This window comes from Epinephelus fuscoguttatus, linkage group LG2 (genome assembly GCF_011397635.1).
Source record: "Epinephelus fuscoguttatus linkage group LG2, E.fuscoguttatus.final_Chr_v1".
Lineage (NCBI taxonomy): Eukaryota > Metazoa > Chordata > Actinopteri > Perciformes > Serranidae > Epinephelus > Epinephelus fuscoguttatus.
Window position 1 is genome coordinate 44,751,204 of NC_064753.1, and position 27,801 is coordinate 44,779,004.

General features: G+C 40.7%; 1 protein-coding gene and 1 long non-coding RNA gene across 6 annotated transcripts in view; one reads left to right on the forward strand and one right to left on the reverse strand.

Annotated features, from left to right (window-relative positions):
• The window catches only part of LOC125879995 (uncharacterized), a 248,571-nt gene that overhangs the window by 114,295 nt on the left and 106,475 nt on the right, over positions 1 to 27,801 (forward strand). The gene's annotated exons all lie outside the window — the stretch shown is intronic.
• The window catches only part of LOC125879702 (leucine-rich repeat-containing protein 4C-like), a 67,130-nt gene continuing 41,154 nt past the window's right edge, over positions 1,826 to 27,801 (reverse strand). Inside the window, exon 2 of the mRNA XM_049561712.1 lies at positions 1,826 to 6,218. Coding sequence (XP_049417669.1) covers positions 4,296 to 6,191 — 1,896 coding nt within the window. The 5' untranslated portion in view covers positions 6,192 to 6,218 and the 3' untranslated portion in view covers positions 1,826 to 4,295. The remainder of the gene's footprint in view (positions 6,219 to 27,801) is intronic.

Here is a 27,801-nt window from a genome sequence, read left to right on the forward strand (position 1 = left end):
TTTGTTTTCCAGTTTTTGTTATTTTGTGTATACAGTTCAGCTGCGCAGCTGATTCTCAAGTTTTGGATGACCATTGTTTCACACCATCATGTTAATGCATCACACTCAGCCTCACAGCCAAAGAGGAGCAGCCTGGGCTCGTTTTTTTTTTTTTTTTTTGCTTCCTTTCTTCTCTCCTTGTCAGATTATGATCACAAGTACTGGGACTTGCCTTTTCTGGATGCAGAGCTGGCTCCGAGTGTGACGTACTAACACTGAAATAAGTTCTGAAAAATAAAGGAGTGTGAGATAATGCTCACTTCCAATTCTAACCAGAGAACAGAAAATAAATCTGATTCACTGCTTGCGAAAATACATCCATCTCCCACACACGATATGGATTCTATAACTGTCAGGAAATGTATGAGATTACTGTTCTGTTTCTGCATCGGATGCGGCATTGTTTCATTGAGAGTGTGTCATCTCCTGAATAAATTGTAATCAGTTAGCAAATGAATTAATTATCCCTTTGTTGGAATAGATATTCTAGTTTTTGAGACTGACCACACATAAAAAACACAAGTGTCTGAATGAAGCCTGCACCAATTGCCTCACAACATTTTACTGGGCAGCCATCAAGTGCTTTGTGAATGAAATGGAGCAATCCCAAAGGCAATTGTGACTGTGAGCCATTTTGTGCTATTTGGGTAGTGGAGATGTCATAATGAAAAGCAGTCTCCTCACTGGACTGTTGTAATATTTTTCGACACAAATCGTGATTGTTTCCTACAGAGGTTCAGTTTAATTGATTGAATATTAAATGAATTTTCAAATGCCAGTGAAAGTAGCGTAGGCTTGTATTTTTCTGGCTGTGACAATGTTCTCCAATGTTCTGTAAGGTTCTTTGTTCGTCATATTGAGTCAGCAGAGAGAGCAGGAATAGCCTATTGTGCTATTGGTTATGAAATTCTCAGATTTGCCCGCACGAATCAAATGATTTTGTCAGACAGATGGAGTGATTCAAATTAGATAAAAGAATCCGACTCCCCATGTATAATACAGAAAGATCACTTCCTTTTCCTCTTAGAGAGATCCACTTCCCTCTTCTGACTTCATAAAATAAGCTACAGTACATTTCTTCACAGCACATTCTTCTCACTTCAGCATTCTGGGAGCTGCTTAGTAATCCTTTTTGTTTGAATGTTTCTATACAAGTGTTCATGTGCAAATGGGACAAAGGCGGCAAAATGGTGACAGCGTCTCTGTGAATAATACATCCTATGAAATCTATTGGGAAAAAAAAGAATTGCAATTTTTATTTGTATTCATGTACAGTATGAACTACAATCTCAGGTATCAATAATTGAACATCATCCTCAGAGAAATTAGTTGGACTCCTGACAAGCACAGTCTCTTGTTTTTTTTTTCTTTTTTTTCTTGTTTTTGTTTTGCTTTTTTGTCTTTTTTTAACAATTGAAGCACATGTAAAATTATGATCTGAAGAATTTTTTTTTTTGCATTATGTTTTTGAAAATATTTTTTTTCTTTTTGTAGAAATTTACCCATTTGATGATTATTCTCTCCGAAAATGAGAGAGAATATTCCCACATACAGTAACCCTCCCCCGTACATAGACAGTTGGCAGAATAACACACAAGAATTGGATCACCTTGGCTTGGGGTTTAGCACAAAAATCAAGCTCACTCTGCTGGTATTTCAAGTCCAACATTCTGCAGGTCAGTCTTAATTTCATTCTGGCATTCAAATATCTCTCCACATAGAGCCATCCTGCTCGAGCAAATACCAATACAGAGATATTCCATTCATTCTGAATAACTCACAACCTTCGTCCCCAAATATATATATATATATATATTTATATATATATAAAAATCTCAACCTTTTTTTTTTCACTGTAGCCAGCGTCAACATTGAATCATTAAGCCACCAAAAGCATTGAAAAGTAATTGAGCAGTGAAAAAGAAAACAGTGGAAAGGGAAAGAATGGTTCACTGTATGACGTTACTGTTGACTGTACTATTCTCGTCATTCAAAATACTCTGTGAAAGACTGAAAATGAATAGGTTTCTGCTGCACGTAAAGTTTCATCTGACATGACCCATCTTTAAATGTGTGTTTTGCTTCCACCTTCTTCCCACCATTGAACCCTTATTGTATAAAGAGAAAGAAAACTGTAGGAGGTTGGCTGATTGGGAGATTTCATGTGAGTGATGGTGCTTTATTACGCTCATATGCTGTGGTAGCTGTCTTCAATGAGATGAAAATCAATAAGGCGAGCAGAGCTGCTGGACATTTATGTTAAAATGTTCACATCATGCGATGACTCATTTTATTTAAATAACTGAAAACGGCGCGATGCTGTGCAAAGGTAACGTCATGTGCCGCTCGAATCCCGTCAAAAGCATTTGTAAATGCACATTTCATTTCTGCCACTTCTGCTGATAATCTGTCGCATTTGTGAAATCGCCAGTGGGAAATTAGAATATGCTTGTTGCACAGAGACCAAAGCAAAAGGCTGCAAGGCATATCTACCTCTTCTTACTTTCTGCACAAGGTCACTGTTTCCATGGCGACAGTCTGATGGCTAGTTTTGCCTCCTTATTCCTTATCTTTTTTTTTCACTCCTCTCCCCTTCATATCTGCAATATATCTGTTTGAAGACCCCTCATGACCGTCGTGGGTCTGGCTCCCCCTCCCATCCCACCCACTGTTCTTCACTTTTCATCCCTACCTCCCTGTTCCTTAAGCCTTCCTCTTTGAAAGACTAAATGAAAAAGCAAAGTGTAAACAGACTACAAGAGAGACAATGTTTTGATGGTCTATAAATGATGCAACATCAAAGTGTGTGTGTTTTTCTCTGACAAAAATGAGACCGAGCAGGGGTCGCTTCAATATCAAAGGCCTCTACCCCCTGTTAGATGTTGGGCACAGGGAGAGTGGAAAAGTCTCTTGCTGTTTTGTTATCAGCTTTCCTCTGTTAGTCTGCAAATGAACTGCTGATACAGATTAATGAGCTATAACCCATCTCCTCTTATTTTGTTGCAGGTTCCTAGCTGCTTCACTGACTATGTTAGCCCCGTCTGCGTTTGTCTGACAGGGTCACACTATATTACAAAGCAGCCTCATTTGCCTCTTTATCTGTGTAACAGATGGACTATCCGCGCCCGAGCTCGTGTGACCCTGGGGTGATGGCAAGGTAACGCGACAGTGAGTGGACGTAGATCATTACTAGGTTAACAGGGAGGCTACAGACTGCAGCCTTATGCTCCCCTTCATTTTCCCAAGCAATATTCTGCTGTTGCACGGCACATGCTGGTGGATAAAGCGAGACAAATGAGACATGGCGAGGGGTGAGGAACGTGCCTGAACTAAGTGACGGAGAGACAATCTAAAAGAAGCAAGAGGACGTGGAGGACAGGAGAGCGGGGAGGGAGGAGAGAGAGGGTAGACAGAGAAGATGGAGAACTCGGAGATAGACGAAGAGAGGAGGAGTAGGAGGAGTAGTAAAGGTTGAAGTGTAAGGAAAAGGTAGGACGAGGAGGAGTGGGAGCAGGAAGTTAATCTTAATTAAAGTGAAGGATGTATGGCTGTTGTTTAAGAGCCACAGGGGAAATGCACAGTTACTCATTTGGCTGCTTTGCTCCTCAGGCATGCTGGTTTCACTGTGATATCATCCAGAGCTATGTCATTAAAAGATCTCATTTTGTGTTGAGTGACAGCTAGAATATGATGGCAATGAAAACAAACCTATTTTACGTTTTGTCTCTTATAAACCTCCGGCGAAACAGACATGGTATGCTGAACATGCCTATAAATGCTTATATATATATACTAAAGCAATGCCCTTCAACAAAACATGTTATTGTCAGGTAAATATAAAGTATTAACTTAATGGCATTGCATTAATTTTAGTTTAAGGCCAATTCCTACGGTGTTTTCACATGAGCTGCATTTCCGTATTCACTCTTAGTAAACCATTCTTTCCCTGTGCAGTATTACACAGAGAGAGAGAGAAAGAGAGAGAGAGAGAGAGAGAGAAATAAAATGAGCTAAAAAGCTATCACAAATTGTTTTTCTTCATTTAGCCACTAGACATACTTTTAATAAATAATCTTTGTTTTTGTAAAGACACTTGTTAAAGTATCATATGTCGTCCCTTTGCCAAATGCTGATTGATCGCCATTATCGACATCAACTCAAGTCAATGTCATTTTGACTTTTTTTATCGACACGTTTTGGTCCATTGTACTCCAAGTATGAAACTGCTGATACTGGATATTTAGTCAAATTCAAGATCAGATTTGGGTCTCTTGTACATTGTCTTTTGAGCAGGCTTGAATCAGTAAAGGTTCCTGTGTGGCTGAGCTGTGTATGGTACTGAGCATGGGAGCGTGGTGGTAAGTGCTCTTGTAGGTGTTGTAGTGGTTGTAGTGCTCCAGAGGGGGCAGCGAGAGATGTCTCTCCATGGCAGCGACGCCTGCGAGCTCTTCTTCAACTGTGATGACCTCCATGGAGGAGGCAGGGCCATCGGGGTCCTGCTGGTTATGCTGCTTCCTCATCTTGTAGAAAATAACCAGCAGAACAGCAGCCATGAGCGTGATGGCCACGAAGCAGCCAATGATAATCTTGGTGGTTTTCATCACCTCATCCAGGCCATTGAGGGCTCCCTCTCCATCCAGATCAAGAACTGGAATTGTGTAAGTCCGCTCTGTGGTCCTTGTTGAAACAGGAGTACCTTTTGTTGTAGAGGATGACACCCAGCCAAATGGGGGAAGTGGCGTTTGGCTGTCATCCCCCGGGGTCTCAATGGTCTCCACAGTGACTGTGGTAAAATAGGTCACCCCGCTGTTTTCCACAGAAGTGACGTTAAGCACAGCAGAGGCAGAAATGTTGCCTGCTGTGTTGCTCACCATACAGGTGTAAGTCCCAGTGTCCTGCATTGTGACGCTAGTAAAGTTCAGTGTCCCATCATTGAGTACAGACAAACGCACCTTATAAGCCCCATGTGTCACCAACGAGCCGTTTGGTGTAAGCCAGCTGATGGATGTCAGCGAGCTTGTACGACATTTAAGCTCTGCACCCATGCCTTCCGTCACATTCAAGTCACTGGGTGGCTCCACAATGACAGGGACATCACACTGGAAGTAGCTGTGATCCAATTCCCCAATGTAGCGACCTTTAAAGACTGCAGGAGAATGGCAGCGAGCGCAGCAGCTAGTATTGGCGGGTACTGTCTCCTTCAGCCACCAGCTGAGCCACAAGATATCACAGTTGCAGTTCCAAGGGTTGTGATGGAGGTGGACCCGCTCCAGGCGATGTAACGGTGTGAAGAGGTCATGTGGTAGAAAGGTAAGGTTGTTGTGAGCCAGGTTGAGCTCCACAAGAGACTGAAGGTCATCAAAGGAATTCCTCTCAATGGTTTGGATCTGGGCATGCATCATCCACAGCTTCTGGAGGTTCACCAATCCTAAAAATGAGCTGGGCTTGACAACAGAGAGCTGGTTTCCTGACATTTCTAGCTCTTCAAGCCTGACCAAAGGTAAGATGTTGGGGATCTCCTTGAGGTTGCACATTCCCAGGTTCAGGTAGCGCAGGTTGCTCAAGTCCTTGAAGGCGCCGTCAGAAATGTAGGACAGACGTTTGAGCTCACCTAGATCCAGCCTTCGAAGCGAGGGGACCCGGTTGAAGGCATAAGATGGTATACTTTCGATGGGGTTGTTCCGTAGCCACAATTCCTTCAGCTTGGACAAGTACTCGAATGCTCCATTGGGGATTGTCGTGAGCCGATTATCAAAGAGCTCCAAAGTGTTGAGACTGGCCAGTCCATTGAAGGCGCCAATTTCAATGCTGCGGATGTGATTTTTGCTCAGCTGCAGGATCTCCAGATGGCGCAGATGTTTGAAACTGTCCACCTTGATGACCTGGATAAGGTTGTCCTGGAGGTTCAGGTAGCGAGTGTTGGTGGAAATGCCATCGGGGACGTCCCGTAGACTGCGGCGGGTGCATATGACTTTGCTGAACTGGTTGCTGCATGAGCAGACAGAAGGACAGGTCTGAGCACGAACCAGCCCAGCCACCACCAGGATCTGGAGGGCCAAAAGCAGCACAAAGAGGGGGTTGGACAGCGCCCCCTTCAGCCTACGACCTCTCATTGTCTGGCGCTGGAGGGAGGAGATCATTTTGTTCAGCATTCATAGTTCATCTGCTGTTTGTGTTCTCTGCAACAAGAAGAAAAAAGAGAGAAAAATATTTAGTGACCGCATAAAGTAGCCAGGAATACACTGTTGATGTTGCTGTAGTGAGTTATTGCATCAGTGGCTCAATACACGATCTCTTTTAGTGCTGAATTGATTAGTTGGTTGACAGAAAATTAACTGACAACAAATAACATCCCAAATATCATTGGGATTTAGACTGTTAGTCAGATGAAACAATTTGAAGATGCAACTTGAAGCTCTGGGAAATTATAATGGGTATTTCCACTATTTTTTTAGTAGTCCAAACAATTTATCAAAATAAAAAATCTTAACAGATTAATTGATAATGGAAATAATCATAACTTGCAGCCATAATCTACTTATGCAGTACAATGTGCATAGAATGTTGAAAGAACTAGAGCAAGATGAATTAACAGCTTCAATTAACCGTCATATACTGCCCATATACGGAATATAACAAGCTTTTTGTTGGCTCTCTAACCCTGGATTGTCCCAGATTTCCAGACTTCACAGAAGCTGATGCATCTGCACTGAAAGACTGAAAATGAAAAACGAGAACTTAGCATCTGATCAATTTCTTGTAAGCCCCTTACTCATTTGAATCCTAAGCCTGGAATTATTTAATACACAAAGCCTCCATCATGAAAATTTTAACATTACAATTACACTTAATAAATGTGGTCCCACAGTGACACAAATACTTAGTGCCCATGAGAAATTTGCTTATAATCATACTAAAAAACAATGAACACTGGTAAACAAAGAGGACGACAAGCTATTCTTGCCTGGAATTGTGCTGTGGCTTATATCTTGACGTAAAACACAGCAGTATATTCACAAAGTTGTTGATAAATGTTATCCAGTGACAAAACAACGAGCGCTATTCCTCACATCTCGACTTTTTTGCTAAAATATTCTATAGCCTTTTTATTGCCTTTGAAATAATGTATCTGTGATGCATTTCCCAGGGTTTCAAAAACAGCATTTTTCATTGATTCATGATTAATGCTTTTTTTTTTACTCAAAGCTGTATTGCAGTGCTGTTTACTTTTCATTACGATCCAATTTATTGTCACACACAACTCCCTCACAAATGGGGCGATTCTAGAGTGTGAAGAGGCCTGATATTGCCCTTGTGTAACTAAAGCAGAACGTATCTCTCAAATCAAGTGACTAACAAGAAACTCGTTACTCTGTTATCTTAGATTAGATTAAATTAGATTAGATTAGCCCATTCAGCCAAAGTGTCTAAGAATATGCCTGAGTGAGTGTGCTCAAGATAAAAATAGACCAAGACATTCATACACATACAGTACAGCCTGTGCCTCCCACTTCCACACAGCAGTGTTGATGTGCTGCTATCACCCCTTATTATCTTCTGCCCACAAAGATGGTAACCTACAAATAAATCAATACATACTGTATCCCAAACATATCACATTTGCTGTGAAATTATAAAATGTGACAACATTGTGTCAAGCTTTGCCATTAAGTGGTACACACGCCATTCTTCAGTGCAGTTAATGCCTTAGCCAGGAGCAAAGCTCTCTTGCCCAGTGCAAGAAACATTAACCTCGCCTACTGGGTCCTTACATTTACGTATTCTCCTTGTCTCTTTCCAACTCTTCCATGTCAAATTCTGTTAATCATCTCTTCCCATCAACCCACAAGCAAGAAGAAATGAGTATATCATGACAGGTGTTTTCTAAACTGTAAAAATTGCTAACTGAGGTGGAAATGTTCTTCAGTGGGGATGAGTGGCTGGCTTAATCAGTAGAAATGAGCCTACATGTGGCTTGGTTTCACACCAGCCAGGCTGCCACGCTAGTCGTAGTGAAGGGAGGCTGCGGAGAGTCGAGCCTCTGCTGGGGGAATCTGATCGAATGATGCTTCCTACTGGCAGAAGCTCTTTTAGTCTGGCAGGAATAACAACAACCCTACACTACCACCTAAAGCCTCTTTACCACTGCACAAAGAAATCCAATAACAAACACCAACATCTGGCTTTTGTTTTTAGTGGGAAAGGCCACAATATGCGTTATTTCCAGGACAAATGGCTGCAGTAGTCATGAGTATTTATCGGCTCCAGCACCGACCAGCTCGGATAGAAACACAACACCTGGATGGACATGCTAATTTTGCCCCTTTTGCAGCCCGATGCATGACGCACCGCCACAAATTCTGTCCCTGTCTGTCCAAGCAGCGCTCTAAAATCATTCTAAATGAGTCCACACTGAGTTTGAAAGAGAGACTGAATAAATAACACATAAGTTATCGCTGTAATGTTTTTACTAACTCTGTTGGTTGCTTATCCCACATTTTAAAAAGCTGCATATATGTGCTAATTTTGGGAGAAAAGTGGTGTAAGAGAAGAAAAGTTTTATTATGGATCCAAGTACCTCTCTTGACGAATCCCGCCCTACTAGGCTGTGATAGGCTAATACTAACCCTAATCACGACCTCTTTGCCCTAACCGCTTCTGACCTCTATTTAAGAGTTGCCTTACATGTAACACGTTACAATTATAACACACTTTTTCTCCTGCCTCATAAATGTCATCATGATGTCATCATGTCAACATGTGGCCAGTACAGTAGTAAACATCACTGCCAAATATCAACAGGACTCATCTGCTCTGCGGTTAATGGCACCTGGAAAACAAGTCTTAGCATGTAGTATTTTTTGAATATCAATTTGTGTTTGTATGTTGTTGCGCTAAAATCCACGCTGTTGTATACATATAACTTTTTGTCTGTTTATGTCAATTAAATCTGCAAATATAAATGGACTGTGTGGCCACAGCATAGACTGTAAGCTTATTGAATGATGTGGTGCTACATTTTGAATCTTCAGGGGTCAGTGCGACGTTACACACAGGCCTCTTCCAAAAGGCGTGCACTGTGTGTTCAGTTTAGATTTGGGTTGTATAGTATTTTTACAACTTCTATCAATCAAAAATAATCAAAATAAGTAGTGTACTTGTCAACAAGGAAGGACACAAATGCGCCAACTTGTACAAAAATAGGTTTTAATATTCTAACTGTTTTCTACATTCTCTGATCACGTTTGGTATGAAATCAATATAAAAACAGCTGTTTGACTGAAACATTGTTGATTACAACTGTAACTCACACTGTTACAATTAAGACTCACCTTCACTTCATTTGTAACATGGCCAGCGTCCACTTTCAGTTTTATTCCACACAACTTGTTTTCTCTAGTGAGAGACTTTAAGTGCTTTATTATAGCAAATGCATGGAGGTTGTTTGCCTGAAAATATTGCATAGGCTAACCCTAACCCTCTGAGTAGAAGAGTGAAAAATGTTCAATTATGGTGACTCACTCCTACGTGTCGACCTGAGGAGTACCAGCCAATCACAGTGAGATCACACTGCTTTTCCAAGAAACGTTGAGGGGGCCGTAATAACCCGGCAAACACACTGATAGAGAATTTCAGCCCTCAATAAACCACCTTTGTTTGCATTTCCGCTGGAATGCTTTTAAGAAAATACTAAATTCAGCAATGAGGGTGTTGATCTACCACTCATGGTGTAATTATAGCTTTGGCCACATGCCTTCTTCATAAAAACATTTTATCTGAATACATTTTATCAGCACAGAATGCTTCATTACATAAACGGATTGAAGAAGAAAAAAAAATTGCTTCTAACATACTTGCTCCCTTTGTTAGTGCAACACTGCGTGGATTAATTCCATCTAGGCATGCTCAACATGTATTCATAGCCACTGAAAGCAGTAGCTGTTTACATCTAAAATCCTGCCAGCAACATAAAAACACACCCACCCTTACTTTTCTGCTCCTGCACCAGCAGCCACTGGCATTATGTCTGACACCACTGTGATTTGCCAAATTCGTTTGTTCTAATGAGTTTGTTGGAGAAGTGCTCGGGAAACATATGTCTCAATCAGGGTGCGCATGCATAGCAAAGAGACTGTAGCATAACGCAGAGTATTTCAGAGCACTTATATTACAATGTCAGATGAGAAGGTGTTTTTTTTTTTGTTTGTTTTTTTCAGTATTGTGAATTACAAGCAACGCATTCCACTCCAACTTACCAAACGTGTCCGCTTGGACGTTCCCACACAGGGAAGCAAGCTTGGCATTCTATGATGAAAATAACCGAGTGTCTACCACTCAAGAAGTTAGATAACACCTCCCAAAAAAAACCCAAAAAAAACGGATCTCTGTTTGATAGTCTCATGGTATGAATATGAGAAGGAAATATGTTAACACTGCTCCACACAAGTCAAATTGAGGAGGATAATACATCTATGAGGATGAAACGTAACAAGAAACGTTGCATTATTGAACAACTTGCTTTGCAGTCACATTTTTATTTTGATGTTTGTCTTAGCTTGCTGGCATATTAAACATTTCCCCACAGACTTCTAAGGGGGGGATTTGGAACGTTTTTATGTACAATGAGATTATTCCAAACAAGTGACAAAATGACAAACATCTCAATTTGCACTTTTACTATCAGATAAACAGTGTCACATGTTCAGCAGTAAGCATGCTAATCTCATGTGTGACACGATATTCTAATGCTGATATTATCATAGTTAATACCCAGTGTCATTGACACTGTACTGTACATCCTGGCAGGATTGCTATCAACACTCTCGCTTAATATGCCCTCAGGAATTACAAATCCTACGCCCTGAAAGACAGGCGGTTTCCATATGCCTACAATAAATGCAATAATATATTAGAATGACTTTGAGGGGACTCATAATGGTTTTTGTATTTTGTGTCTTTTATACAGGGTCCAATAACGGATGTTCAAATTAAACATGGCCAAACATAAAAGTAATCCCTGTAGGCAAAAACCTCAGGTTTCTTACTGTTTTTTACACACCGTCTCCAACCGTTTTTTCTACTCTGGCTACAGTATGATGTCGTATTTTATGGGATTTCTTTATATGGTCTTCGGCTTTTGGCATGCTACTGCAAGTGTTTACAATACATAGCCTACAGTGCTGCATGAAGCTACATGTTAACCTCAAGGAAATGTATCATCTTGGTTGCCAGTGTTGTAAATTTTTCTCTGATTTTGGATGATATGGATATTTACTGCCGGAAAATGTCTGGTTGTGTGTAAGGCTTTTATTAGTGATTTTTCATGATAAAAAGTACCACTATTCTCTGTTAGTCATTTTCTGGCTGCAAGTACACAGCTCACGCACATGACGCTACATGCTAACATCAGGGAATCATAAAATCTTGGTTGCTGATGTTTGAAAATTCTCCCTGATTTCGGATTGTATTCCTGCTGTAACATGATCGGTTCCATTTAGAAGCATTCTTTGGTGAATTTTTTAGGATAGAAAGTACCACTATTCTCTGTTACACTATAGTGTTTGGCTGCAAGTAGCTACATGCTAACATAAGGGTAAAGTGTGACCTTGGTTGCCGATGTTTTGAATTTCTCCCTAATTTTGTATTAGATTACTGCTGGAACACAGTTGTGTTAAGAAGCTTTTATTGGAGATTTTTCATGGTAGAAAGTGGCGCTACTCTCTGTTACAGTTTTTTTTGGCTGCAAGTACACTGCTACATGCTAACATCAGGGGAAAATGTAACCGTGGTTGCCAATGTTGTGAATTTCTCCCTGATTTTTAATCATATTCCTGTCGGAAAATATATAGTTGTGTTTAGAGGCATTTATCAGTGATTTTTCATGATAAAAAGTGCCACCATTCTCTGTTATAGTCACTTCCCGACTGCAGGTATATGTAGCTACAGGCTTACATCAGGAGAAATTGTAATCTTGGTTGCTGATGTTTGACCATTCTCCTGATTTTGGATCATATCCTGCTGTAACATGACCATTTCCATTTAGAGGCATTCTTTAGTTAATTCTTATGATAGTAAGTACCATTATTCTCTGTTCTATTTTTTTGTTTGGCTGCAAGTACACTGCTACATTTAGCTACATGCTAACATCAGGGAAAAATGTAACCTTAGTTGCCAATGCTATGAATTTCTTTCTGATTTTGGATCATATCCCTGCAGTAAAATGTCCAGTTGTGTTTAGAGACTTTTATTAGTGATTTTTTCATCATAAAAATCATAAAAATAAGAAGTGCCACTACTCTCTGTTACAGTCATTTCCTGGCTGCGAGTACACAACTAACCTACATGTAGCTACATGCTAACATCAGGGACACATGTAATCTTGGTTGCTGATGTTTTAAAATTCTTCCTGATTTCAGATCATATTTCTGCTGGAACACACGCGGTTGTGTTCAAAGCTTTTATTGGAGATTTTTCATGGTGGAAAGTGCCACTATTGTCTGTTACAGTCATTTCCTGGCTGCAGTGATGGTGGAGAGATAAAGGAGACCTGGAAATGCTGACCGATCAAAGCAGACCGGGCTTTTTCGGGTGGGGGGCTTAAAGAGACAGGTGCAATACATGTGTTCCAGTATAGACAGTATGATGAACATAAGTGACCTTAAAGCATGTAAACATATTCTAATAGAAACCTTGAATACAAGTATGAACTCTAAAAAAGAGCGTAATAGGTCCTCTTTAAGTCACTTGAGAGAACATGAGAAATGTTTATTCATCTCATTATTTATTGTAATACTTAGGGGGGTGGAAAAGGCATCTTAACAACGGCCAAATAAATTAAGTCACAATTACTGATCAGTCATTTGCAGCCGATCCAGTGAGTGTGAAACTGATAGAGTGAGTAAAATATGAAGGGATATGAAATGTGGCAAGTCTCTCATCATGATGGAGAAAGAAGCCTGTGGCCAGTTAGAGGACTGTCTGTCGAACTGAATGTCATCTTGCTAATTTATTCAAGGCATTACTGATTCATTGCATTTGCATACGTTTGTTGCATGTCTTGTTTTAACCTCGTTTACGCTGATGTTGTAACCTCACAGGCCATCTGGGTTGTTACAAGACTCTGTGCACAAAACAATGTGCCTAGGAGGTACGGATGAATAACATCTAAGCTATAGCAAACAACAAAAGACAGGAGAGATTTTTAAAGGATAAGGATGGTGATATTCCACAATTTTCTGATTGCCAACAAATCTCAGGCAGAGACCAAAACCAACAGTGAGTTAGTCCATCTCTCAATACTTACTGACTTTCCTACTATGTCTGTGGCACTCAGCCCAAAGCAGTACTGGGGGTGTAACCATACATCGATCCATATCAATACATCGATTCATTGATTAACGATCCGATTACATTGATGCAAAATGAAAACATCGATCCATATCGTCATTTTAAAGATACACATTTATTTTAAAATTCACTTAAACATGAGAAATGTGAGTTCACTTTAGTGAACAGGTCTATTTTTATTATTTTTTGTTACAGAAGAATACTGTTTTTCATTTAAATGCCTGATACCTGGAAGAGCTCAGACATAAAATGGTCAAATCATATTCTAGTTGTTTTTGTGAGTTGATGTAAATAATTGTGTTAGATGGGCATATGATATCACGTCATATGGATCGCAGGCTCCTGAATTGAATCGAATCGAAATCATATCGTGACAGACTTTGTGATATTGGCAAACATCGTATCGTCATCCAAACAAATCGATATAATATCGTATCGTGATGAAGCTGGTGATTTACACCCCTATTCGGTACTATTGAACACGTAAATCTTTAAACGTGTCACAAATGCATAGTTTCACTTTGTCACAAAGGCTCAATAGTATCCTTAAACAGCTGGGAGCTGTAGTTCATCAAACAGGAGTCAGGAGTGTATTTGTGGGGGACTATTTTTGGTTGCAGATTAATACACACTTTGTGCACTATTAAGTATGTAGACCTGACTCAAAGTAAACTACCCATGTTAGAAATAATGAAAGATATGTCCAGGGCAACGCTGTGGGCCATATATATTTATCAAATCATTGTTTGGTCTTTTAAGAGGTTTTGTTGACCAAACAAAGTACAGAAAAAATATGGAATAGAAAATATCGTTGGTATCTATTAATTAATTGGCATCTATTTTCCTAATTGCTGACTCATTTGTATAATTTTTCAAGCAAATATGTCAAACAGTCTCTGGTTCCAGCCTCTCAAAATTGAGGATTTCCTGTTTTTCTTTGTCATGTGTGACAGTAAATGGAATATGTTGGGGTTATAGACAGTTGGTCTGATATAAGATGTAATTTGAATGCATTACCTTGGGCTCTATAATGGTCATTTTTCATTATATGTAATAAATGTAGTGATTCATGGGAAAATTCCCATTAATTGCTGATGGAAATAAATATTAATAACAGCTCTAAAACAAAATGTAAGATCAGACGCAGCTTTAAAACCTAAAGGCCCAGACACACCAGACCAACATTAAAGTACTAGTGGTGACAAAGGCAGACTGTTTTGTTGCTTTATCTCAACCAAAAAGTTGCCTTTTAACACCTTAAAGGCTACAGCCGATGACCAACTAGCATGTACATTTCACGCCTGTGTGAGGGGAAATATCTCTCCATGACAGCAGGCGGTGGTCGTCTGTATTCATCATTCAGAATGGGAAACTGTCAGGATGGATTTAAAACCCAAGGCAGCACATTAACCACACAACCAAACATTGAAAATAAAAATTAATATTTAACATAAGCTAATGAACAATAACACAAACAGTTATGAACCATTTCTGCCAAAGAGCTCAGTGGCTAAAAACTAATAGTCTTACCTTACCCTCTTGACTTTACTTGCTTGTTTTCAAGCCAGGGTAGAAAAGCTAGGAAACTTTACAGTCACAAACTTGAGACCGAGGGCTTTCAAAGGATATATGGCTTTCTATATATGTATTGACAACAAGGAGGTTTCTGAGCAATTTCCAAAACAGAAGTGCTCGTCATCTAAATGTCAAACACAGCATGGATTTTTCTAGGGTGCCCTTCAAGGTCTTGGTGTTGTAACGTGGTAATTTGAGGGGATATTTGACAATTTTTACCAGGTCTCAAGTGGTCACAAACTCTAAACTTTCAAGGTTTGCATAGTCGCCTCACCAAAACACAATGTTTATTACAGAGTTCTGACTAGAAAAGCTTGACACACCGTGCTGAGCTCTCTTCAGGTCCAAGCTTTCATATGGTGATGCATACCACTTCTATGTGACATATACTGCTGACCTGCTATCTCCTCTTAAAGATCCCCTGCCCCCCCAAAGAAGACGAAAATAGATCTATGTTGGGTGTGTAAGGGTTAAGTGGAGCTGTTGTAAATTTAGAAAATGTGGCCCAGTATGATGAATAGAGTGCACGTTTTTGTGCCATGACAGATTTACACAGTATTACTAAAACATAGTAATAATCAATTCAATAAAATACAACTGCATCATTTTTATAAGCCAACAGCACAACGTCTGCTGTGGTTCAAAATCTGTGTGCAGCTCCATGTCTGATGTTGGGGAGATGGAGGATTTAAAATCTTACACAGGGGCCCGCCATACAGAGCGGCCACCACTGCTGCTGTCTCATTCTGACATGCAGAGTCTCTGCTCCACCTGAAAAAAAAAAAAGAGTCAATTCCCCTCCCCCACCTTGGCCTCAGTATGCAGAGTGCTGGTGTTAGGGAAATAAATCTAGCAGGCTGTTGGGTGCTGCTGACTTATCAGCCAAACTCTATTCTTTTAACAGGGACAGAAATGATGGGCCTTTCGTTGACTGGACGAGTCTCGGAACAGCAGAAATAGTGTATTTTCTTGAACATTTTTCATTCTCTTGGGATGGTGTTATCCAACATTTCTTTTTTTTAGTATTGTCACTGGCTTGCTTGCTGCAGCCAATTTTAAACCATGCCTGCAACTAGGGTAAGTTCAGGCTCTTTACACTACAGGCCTTACTGACACTGACACATTTATAATAATGCTCGGTGTATTGTCACCTTTACTGGTTGTGGTATAATTACAACTGGCATTTACTCAGTTTACAGCTGAGATATATATTTTATTTGCCTGGTCTTTATCATCTGGTTTGGTTGGGACAGTTTTTGTAGCAGTGATGCTTTGAAACAAGAGATTTTTAACACTAGTCATGTGTAGTGAGTGTTTTAAACCAAGATGTGTTGGCAGTGCACTCTCTCTTTGCTCTGGTCGCCTCTGCATGTGAAAAGAATTACAGGCCACTGCTGCAGTGCACTGTAGTCTAGGTCACAGAGAAAAAAAGGTATGATGGAAACAACGTTTTGCTGTTGTTTATTTCTGTATCTACATCCAGTGTAGGATATTACTGTACTTAGTGGGTTGCCCAAAGAGGAGCGGAGAAATGATTATTTCAGCTCCGAATGTCACCACATTCAAATAATTTCTGTGCCTTCAATCTGATCATTCAAAGCACAACTGACTGCAGCCGCAGTATTTCATCTTCAAGGTAATGAAAGTAACACAAGCATCCTGGCAAAATGACTGAAGTACAACTGTCAGGAGCCACAGTATTTCATTTTTAGTGGATTCAAGGTAAGGGTAACATCAGCCTGATTGCACGGGAGATGCATTCTGTGACGTCTTGTTGAAAAACGGCCGCAGACATGAAATGAAAAAAAAAAGAGAAACACATAAGCAAGGTCATACTAGTGGGTTATGCTGAAGGGTTTTTTTCTCATCTGTATGGAGATAAAGTGCTTCATGAATGGATGGCTGCCAAGGGTGACAGTGAAAGGTGGAAAGGGAGTCTGAGCTATAGGGTGCAGGTTGCTATGACGACTGCAGGGACACTCCAGATTTAATAAAGCTGACCAAAAGTGTTAACTCAGTTGTTCTCACTTCGTTGCGGAGCCTGCTTAGATTCCACACTACTTTGTTTTAAGCAATCCAAGTTCAATATAACGTTGTTACAGAGCAATGTAATTGGATTTTCTGAATGCTTTCACATAAAAGCTCCATTGGTTGCTTTAATTTTAAAGCTGCATTAATCGATTTTTGGACACTAGGGGGCACAAAAACATGAAAACAAGCTTTTGCATTGACTCAGCCCCACAGCAAATACTGTATGCAGGCAATAAAATTCTAAACAATGTGCCTAAAGAGGCTAAAAAACAGCTTTGCAGAACTGCAGGGTTCGCTGACACTATTCTGCGATTTCGGTGGTCTGAGCAGCAGCTTTCATTTTACACAGTCATTTCATTTAAAGTTATTATAAAGAAAATATATTGATTAAGCATTAAGGTGACATAAGGGTTTATGCTCAGAAAGTTCAAAGCCCAATGAAGGTATATGGATCAGAAATAAAGTTTATATAAAAAATACATTAATCCATCTTTCCACTTATGCTGTGCAGGATCACAGTGGGTCCACCCAGCTCACTATATACTGAAAATATTCCTGCTATTTTATCACCAAAATTGTTACTATTGTTCAGCTGAATGTGGGGTAAGAAATGTCTATAACTAGCCAGACAGCTTTGTTTGACCAACACGAGAGAGCAGCATGTAATCCAGGTCTGTTAATAGTGGGGAAAAAAAAGTGGCACAGTTGACCCTCTGACCTGAGCTTAACCTCCACCATCCCCTCAGGGCAGCAGCGCTTCCAGATGGCACAATCGTATTATTGAAAATCATCACAATTTTAGATGACCAGGCTCATTTTCTCCCGTCTGTGATGGAACGAGATTAAATTAAAAGAAAGGCAAAATTGAGAGCAATCAAACTGCCATCTGGAATTATGGTCAGACAGACAATCGCTGCGAGAACAAAAACCTATAGACACATTTTAATTTGCTATCAGGCAATATGCTGCGCCATTATGTCTGAAAGCGGTGCAAAAGACATTAGTTTTAATCAATCTCTTGTTTCTGATGAGGAATGTAATATTATTACCAGCCATCCAGCTACTTCGTCCCATGATTGCAGTGTTGGCTATTGAAATGTGACGGCCCTGTTTTGTTTGCTTTTGTTTATTAAATGGCTTTGAAACTGCGATGACATATACTTCAAACTTTGGAGAAGAGTGAGAAAATCCAAGCAGTGACTGGGCAACTTGGCAGTAGTTTTATAGTACTGTGAATGACTTCTTGTCTGACGTAAGGAAGGTTTAAAGGCACCAAGCTGCTGCGTAAGAAGTTCTAGAGGGATTTAAATAGAAGGTGTGACGAACTAAGAAACAATGCAGATTCATCGGCTTTAAATCATGACAAGGGTAAGAGGAGGTGAAATTAAGACAGTAAATTCTGGAGAGGGGAGTTATGTTAAATCATAATAATGTTTATAAGCACAAAATATTCCATTTGTTGCCCTTATACCAAAAAAGATGATGGGCCTCTTTCACTAATATGTGCGTAGAATGTTTACTAATGTTGCAATCAGCATACTTCCACACACATGCACAGATTCGTTTGCTGAGAAGTGTATCATGGACAAAGCGGTGAAGTTGTTTCTACACGCACATTTTAAGGCCCTGACACAGTGTTGGGCCGTCAGTGAGTGTCTGTGAAAGTCTTGGCAGTCAGAAACAGCTGATAAGCCGCTCGTCACTCTCTTCAGACGTGTTATGTCCGTCTCTGAAGATGCGCTCTCTACTGAAGGCACTAACTGTAATATCTTCCAGCAAGGTTAGATATGTCATCTCCTCCTGCTTGGATGTAGATCACAATCTTTTATATACTCTAGATGCTTGTTAATAATGATATTAATAATAATTTCCTGGCACTAAAAGTTGGTGGGAGTAGCCATCATTACAGGCAGATTCAATAAAAGCAATACAAATCTAAATTGTTAGATTTTAATATGGACATATACTCCACTGTAAGCTAGGACTGTGACACTCAGTTTTTGTAGTTGAATATTTAATTATAACAATAATTGTAGAGGATAAAAAGGCATCAGATAAGTGCATGCATTAGTAAATTAACAGTTTCAAATGTTGTCTATTAAGGCCTTTTTAATGAATGTGGTGCATTTAGTTAAAAGGTGTGAGTGCATTTTCTAAGACAGCTGGGCTGTCATCGTTTGTGCACATGCATGGTCTGAGTATGAACAAACTGAGGTAGAAAAATGTTCCCAGATTTGTGCATAAAACGAATGTACGCATGGTTTAAGCACAGTGTGCAGTGTTTGTGAACGAGGCCCAGTATTTCTACTAAGCCATTTACATCGTTAATAAAAATGACTATTCCACTAATGCTACCACTCACATGCAGCCGTGCTACGATTAACCTGTTCTTATCTGTTCTAACATGTCGTTCATCACATTGAAATATGGACCGGCTGTCGCTTTTGCCAGGATTTTTTCTGAGTTTTCCACCAGTGGCGGACTTGTTGGACCGTGCGAACACAGCCTCCACCTTTTATTCCTTCAACCAGTAAATGTCAGCATTATAATATTCAAAATCTATTTATATAAAAGTCTTTTGTAATAAAAGTAGGTGTGTTTCTCCTTCTGACCGCAAATGTGTCTATCCCAGGCCAGCCATTAAACTGTTAGGGTTAGGGGGTACTGTAAATAGGCAAGAGGCCATGTGTTGCAAACTGCGGTAAAAACCCCAATTGAGGGGCGTTGGTGGCTTAGTGGTAGAGCAGGCGCCCCATGTACAAGGCTGTCGCTGCAGCGGCCCAGGTTCGACTCCAGCCTGTGGCCCTTTGCTGCATGTCACTCCCTCTCTCTCTCCCCCCTTCACGCTCATCTGTCCTATCGATTAAAGGCTTAAAAATGCCCAAAAAAATATCTTTAAAAAAAAAAAACCCAACTGAGACATATATTCTGAATGCGCTGCATTTATATCCAAAGAATGCTATTAAAGCCCAGATAACACCTGCATACCCCCATAACGGCGGACTTCAAATACAACTCTGAGTCCTGCCACATCCAGAAATACTCGGACGACACTGCTAGTGTGGCGTGTATCAGGAATGGGCAGGAGTCTGAATATAGGGACCTGATAAAAGCCTTCAGTGACTGGAGTCACAAGAACTGTCTCCTCCTGAACACCTCAAAGACCAAGGAAATGATCATAGATTTCTGCAGGTCCAAGCCCCCTCTTCAGCCAGGGAATACCTGTGGGGTGGATATCGAGGTGGTGCCAAGCTATAAGTATCTAGGTGTACACCTGGATAATAAGTTGGACTGGTCCCTAAACACAGACGCTCTCTACAAAAAGGGGCAGAGCCGCCTCTTTTTCTTGAGGAAGCTCAGATCTCTCGACATCTGTAGTAAGATGCTGCAGATGTTTTATCAGTCTGTGGTCACAAGTGTGCTGTTTTATACTGCAGTCTGCTGGGGAGGAAGCATTAGACACACAGATGCAAGGCGCCTGGACAAACTAGTCAAAAGAGCTGGCTCTGTGATTGGAGTCAGGTTGGACGCACTGGAGGAGGTGGTGGAGAGATGCACACTGAAGATGTTCGAGGCCATCATGAACAACCCAGATCATCCACTCCACAACACCTTGATGGACCAAAAAAACTGTGGTGGACAGCTCCTCTCTCTTCGATGCAGGACAGAGAGATACAGAAGATCCCATATACCAACAGCCATCAGGCTTTATAATTCTTTGACATATAAAAGATGAGCTGACAGATAATTGAATTTCCCCTTGGGGATGAATAAAGTTATTCTTATTCTTATTCTTATAACTTAAGTATCCAAACAGAATATGCTGCTCACGCGACCCATACCTAATTCGGAATATTTTCATAATCAGAATTGCATTGGAATATTAGCGTGCATGCAATCTGGAAATCCATCGATTAAAAAAAAAAAGAATTTCTTCCTTTACCTCTGGAGGCACAGCCCGGAGTTTTTCGACTAACCAGAAGTGAAGGGGCCTCATGCCCTTCACTTCCGGCGGTGCCCCCAGGGAATCGCCGTGTTGTTTACAAATACTTCAGGTAGAAAACCAGCAGAGAGCAGAGTTTAGCTATATATCACATTTTTCACGTCACTATATCACCATGTCGACTAATCTGACGTTAAAGTCTATAAACACAATGACTGAACAAACGTTACTATTTCTGTGTGCACGTAATTAATATGGTTATCGTAGATTAGCTGGGCTAACCGTTAGCTGTTAACGTTAGCCATTAGCGGTGTCTGTAATAACCACAGACTGTATAAAAATAAGGTAATAACTTAATAAACGGTCCGTGAATGAAATATTTTTTCCAGCGGATATCTTAGTTACAACATGATTGAGCTAACAAAGCAGTTTTGTGTTGCTATGTGTGGTATTTATTCAGTTATGGGAAATCATGATGTCTAGAAAGCATCAGTGGCTGCAGCTGACAGGGACAGTTAGCAAAGCTAACATCAGGACGTCATCTGTTAAAAACCTCCCATTGTCGGATACGACATGAAACTACTCCAGTTAGCTCAATCATGTTGTAACTCAGACATCCGCTGGAAAAAAAAAATTCACGTTGACGAGACAGCATTACTGAAGCGGTCGCTATGGACGCGCTATGGACGTGGAGCTTGCTGTTTCTGTAGGTACACATTTCCTGGGGACACCTGCACATCTCAGCCGCGCCCCCTCCATTGTGATTGGCTAAAGCGCAGCATCATTCAGACTCAAAGCAGAATCTGTCTTGAGAGATTAGTGTGCATGTAAATGTACCCTATGTTAAGTAAGTACAGTTGGTGTGTACCTGACTGCGGCTGTTTCTCTGGGAACTGCACTCGTGTTACCTCTTGTGTTAAACAGTGTCACATTATGAGCGCTCTGAGTACCTGTGTGTTATTTCATGTGCTTTAATTTCAGGGAAGTAGAGGAAGGTTGCTATCTTGTGCCAATACTGGGAAGAGGAAGAGCGAGGGGGTAAAGAGACACCTTTCAAGTGATAATTCAATTGCAATTCACGTATTACCGTATGCTGCCTCCATTATGATAATTGCATGGGCTAAATAATCTGCAGGGACCTCCATGTTCAAATGCACTCTGCCAAGGCTCTGTCTGGTCTCTGCAAAGGGATTAAGACAGGATGCCCTGGGTGGCAGACTGACTGAATGCGAGGGCGCTCTTAGTATTCGTGTCACTTGTCTAGCCCACCAATCTGCTCCCATGACTGCTTTCCTGAAAAGAGATCTGCAAGATCGGCCAATCGTAGGTGGAAGGGCATCGTGACAGAGTCAAGGCTGATTGGACTAAATGAAAACATGGCAGCGTAAAGTATGTAAGCATGACTCAGGCAGCGGGGACAATCTTGGTAATTGGCTACACAGACAGAAACTAATGCTCACTGCAAAGGATTTTGGTTTCGATGATCAGAAAACTGTGGAAACACATGCAGTGCAGAGAAGCAGGTGGCAGCCTGGGTTTAGGTAGGTGAGTACACACAGCCGGCAGCAGTGGCAGAATAATGAGCTGCACAGACCCCATAAGCTGCCTTCTTACAGTAGTTAAACAGATCACTGCTTTAGCAGAGGATTTGTGTGGTTGGTGAAGTTAGTGAACATGCAGCTGAGGACCAACTTTGATGCAAGCCAAAGAATTCTGAATGAACTTGTGACACTCATTTTATTTGAAAGATTAATTATTTAATATTTAATTAAAAAGGTTTCACATCACAGTGATGCCCTTGTTTTATTTTAAGCTTCGTCATCGGCTCCTTCCAAATGTGTTAACAACATAATGAATGCAATTTCTTTCAGGTTCAGGAGCTGCAGAAAGTGGGATGGGGAGTTTTTTTTTTTTTTTTAATGTGTTAAAACGTAAATTTAAAATGTTCATGGCGGGGGATAAAAATTATTTTAGTTTGCAATTTGTAGGAACCATTTAGATTCCTCCCTTCCTGTGGCCTATCACTGGTGCAGTGGAAATACCTCCAAAAGGCCAAAATACTGTCAGTCATTGTTAGTGCTGAGAAAGACAACAGTGTTGCATTAAAAATGACACAATAGCAATGTAGCTTCAATGGCCATCTTGGCAGGTTGCCGCTCCCTGCAAAATGCAGAGTGCTCGAAGGGATTAGTTCACTGGAGTGTCCCCTGTTCAGTCACAGCTATTTGCCAATGAATTCCGGCCATTCTAGTTTGCAAATTGACTGAATAGGAGAAGTTGGAGGCAGTTCTCTCTGGAGCTTTTGTGTTCACATTGGGGTGACAGGATACTGACAACAGATGGCACCATACGTGGTGCAGTCTTTTGTTCTTTTGTTTAAGATTGCTGCCCACCAATGTGCCACCGTCTCTCATTGGGAATTCTTTCTCTGGATTCTGCCCTATAGCTATCAGCATGTGAGAAGTCATTCACACGTCTCTAATTTGTGCAATGCTGAGACTATGAATGCAGTGGCATATCCCTATACTGACACACCGTTGGAATGTAGATTGGTGTCGAGACAGTTTCACAAAATATCGCACAGTTTCTGAAACACAGATTAAATGTGTGAACCTGAAAAATATTTAGGCTACATTAATGATGTGTAATTATAGTAACATGATTGTGTTTGTCTTGTAAAAAGGTAGGTGATGGCAAAACAGCTTCAGATTGGTGTAACATCAAGGTGCTGCATTATTGTGGATTCTAAAAAATTCTGTTCTACCCAGAGTTACACTTGGTACCAAGACAGGGCTTTATTTCAGTCTTTAAGGTCGATAGAGTAAAAACAGAAGTCTGCACTCACACACCCACAAACATCAAATCAGTGCATCCAAACAGGTATGCTGTAGCAGGTCCAAAAAGATGAAGGCTGAAGCCACTGAATTTTATGCCTACCTTTCTCCCAATCTAAAATGGGGGAGAAAATAAAAACAGGTGAAGGCAAATGTCAATTTTAAGCCATGCTTGCCATATGCCTCTCCTGAAACAGCCCAGACATCAGAAGAAAATGTTAGTATTATACATTTCTGCAAACCACATATGTTACATTTGTATGTTGTAGTATATGAGCAGAGTGTTTTTTTTAATGACTAGTTGCTGTATTTCCAGCAGGGATAGAGCCACTGTAAGCAGTTGTTTTTCACTGAGAAATCACTGCATTTCCAGCCTGGATAGTGCCACAAAAAGCGATTGTTTTTCGCAGACATTGCTGCGTTTCCAGCCATCGTATTGCTACAAAAAGCAGTTGGATTTACACAGATCACTGCGTTCCCAGCCCTGATAATGCTATAAAAATTGCTTGCTAATTGCTTGCTATTTGCTTGAACATTGCTGTGTTTCCAGCCCAGATAGTGCCATGAAAATCAGTTGTTTTTTTTCCAGAGACATTGCTCTGTTTCCAGCCACTGTACTGCTATGAAAAGCAGTTTGTAGTTGGACAATGCTGCCTCAATTCTGCCACAAAAAGCAGTTGGTTTCTTCTGAGACCACTGTGTTTTCCAGCTCTGCTAGTGCCATGAAAAGCAGTTGTTTTTTATTGAGACATCACTGTGTTTCCAGCCATAATACTGTCACCAGAAGTGGTTGGTTTTTACTTGAACATTGCTGTTTTTCCAGCCTGGATAGTGCCATGAAACATGGTTGTCTTTTACAGGGACGTTGCTGCATTTCCAGCCTCGATACTGCCATGAAAAGCAGTTATTTTTTTACTGAGACATCGCTGTGTTTCCAGCCACAATACTGTCACCAGAAGTGGTTGGTTTTAACTTGAACATCGCTGTGTTTCCAGCCCGGATAGTGCCATGGAAATTGGCTGTTTTTTACACAGACATCACTGCATTTCCAGCCACCGTATTGCTATGAGAAGCAGTTTTTACTTAGACATTGCTGCATTTCCAGCCTCAATACTGCCACGAAAAGTGGTTGGTTTTTACTCAGACCACTTTGCTTCCAGCCCTGATAGTGCCATGAAAAGCAGTTGTTTTTTACTGAGACATCACTGCATTTCTAGCTACGATATTGCTGCAAATGGTGGTTTGTGTTTTACAGAGACATCACTGCATTTGCATCCACGATAGACCAACACAAAGCGGTTGTTGTTTACTGAGACGGCTCTGCATTTCCAGCTGCGCAACTGCAACAAAATCAGTTGTTTTTTACAGAGTCATCACTGTGTTCCCAGCCATGATTGTGCCACCTAAACCAGGTATTTTAAGCTAAAATATCATCTCTTCCTAACTGCAATCAAGTTGTTTTTCTGCCTAAACCTAACCACTTGTTAACAACAGCATTTTTAAAACATAAAGTTTAAATGTATCTGCTGCTTAAAGGGATAGTGCACCCAAAAATGGAAATTCAGCCATTATCTACTCACCCATATGCCGAAGGAGGCTCAGGTGAAGTTTTAGAGTCCTGACACACTTCCGGAGATCCAAGGGGAGAGGGGGTAGCAACACAATGGAGGCTTACAGCGCCCCAGATTCAAACGACCAAAAACACATAATTGTTTTGGAAAAACGTCATTTGAACTCTGTTTTTAGCCTCATTGTAGCCTGGCTAAAAACAGAGTTCAAATAACGTTCTTCCAAACAACTATTTATGTCGGGGCTTCGGGACACTTGGATCACTACGGACGAGCAGTATGGAGATATTTTGTGATTTCAATTTTTTGGACATTTTAATCTGGGGTGCCGTCAGCCTCCATTAGGTGGAGTTGTGTTGCTACCCCCTCTCCCCTTGGATCTCTGCAAGTGATGTGAGGACTCTAAAACTTCACCTGAGCCTCCCTCGGCATATGGGTGAGTAGATAATGGCTGAATTTTTCATTTTTGGGTGCACTATCCCTTTAATAACATACAAGTGTGAAGTATCTTTGGTTTGCAGAAATGTAAAATGCTGACATTTTTTCTGGTGATGGGATTTTTTAAACTTAAATGCAGCTGGTTGAAGCATCTTGCTTTGCTTCGCCTGTTGGCTTGTCTGGGTTTTTTACTTGACTCATCCTAATGTCACAGCAAGCAGTGTTGACTTATGATAGCTGTATTTTGGAGAGTAACTTGTCAAAATCACAAAAAACAGAAGTAAGATGCTCCTCCTGACTTGCCTTAGCTGACACGGTTCTCCTGACTGTAAGCATTAATATGTTATGTTGACCAGGACTTCTTTCAAATATTTAAGAAGGGATGTTTCTGTCCTGATCCAACAGTGATGGATGACAGGGGCTGATGCTTCTAGTTGGGTCAGATCTGTATCTACTCTGAGGCCAGGATCCTGTGCTCATAATCGTGTTTGGTGTCTTAATAAAATGCCCAAGATAAAAGCTGTGAGAAAACTAAGCTTCTGTATAGTTAATGGGCTTTCACCATACGAATTGGCCTATATTGTTTAAAAAGCACACAGAATCCAATCATCTAGCTTCCATAAAGAGCATACAGTACAGCGTGCACCTGTGAGACTATAAGCAGGCTGTTTACGCATAATTACCTTTATGCAAACATCAACAAAACACATTAAATATTGCGCTGTAAAAACTAAAATGCTGTGAGAAAAATTAATATGCCATTATGCTTTGTCATTGAGCCTAAGGAGGTAGACTCTTTCATATTGTGCACCTCCAAAGGCACAAGTATATTGTTCTTTATTACAGTGAGATATGACAAAAATGGCTCTGATAATTACACACTCGCATACATTCTCCTTATGATCACACTTCATCCTGCAATAGCTACAAACACGCACATGCACTGCAGTGTAAGAAACGCACATACCTACAGTACAGTACAGCAGCAGCCTTCCTATCTTGGTCAAGGATTAAATGCAAGCTAAAGCTTTCTGTCCCAAATTGCTTGAATAAAGTGATAACAGTGTGATACTTCTATTGATCCCTGCAGTGCAACTCTCTTTTCACTTCGCTCCCTCCAGGGAGGTCAGAGTGTCGGGTCATCTTCACATGGAGCGCCCCTGGAGCTGGCAGCGAGTCAGTGGGGAATCACTGACTTGCTCAAGGGCAGGACAAAGATGGCGTGTACATTACAAGCTCTTTCCTGTGTGGCTACAATAAGGAGGATGTTAAATCTCTCCTGCTTAGAATATCTTCAAAAGAAATTCCCAACATAAGACACAGAGCTCCTAGAAGGAGAGGATAGATTTTTATTTGAAGTGAATATTAGGAGAGCGCCATTAGGTTGTCCTACTTCGAAGGCAATCTATTCACCTCGTCCTCTATATAGAACAAAAAGAACAATGGGTACTTCTCAACTATTCTTCTTAAAATGTATCCCTGCCATGTGCCATGTGGGGATCTGGTGCCACTAGTGCTAATTAGTATCTCAGAATTGCTACAGTGGATCCTGGGCAGCTCTCCATGTTGCATTTGTGTTGTCATCTAACTGTCAAAATTGTAAGACACTATAAATTTCTTTCATAAAGCAACTAGTCCGTCCCACTGCAACGATTCACTGCTTGGAAATTCAATTCCCTTCGACCAGATTACTATAATTATCTACCTCACGGTGAAGGGTGAGCAGAGGATTAAGGTCTGTTTAAAAATAACCACCATCAAATATATTTGGACTCAATAAATGAAAGCGGTAGAGCAGACATTTTCTCAGTGGTGTGATTCGGATTTTTTTTTCCTCTCCTCTCTCTCCTCTTCTCCCTCCTCTTTTCTTTTCTCTCTGTTAATCTGCTTTGATAATTCAGCAGCGAATGCATGACGCTCGGTGGGAGACCGTCTTAAAGTCAGTCAGAAATCAAAGCAGGGAGAATGCAATTATTCGAGTGGCAGTCAACAATTTTGTAAAAGATGGATGTGCACTGTACAAACA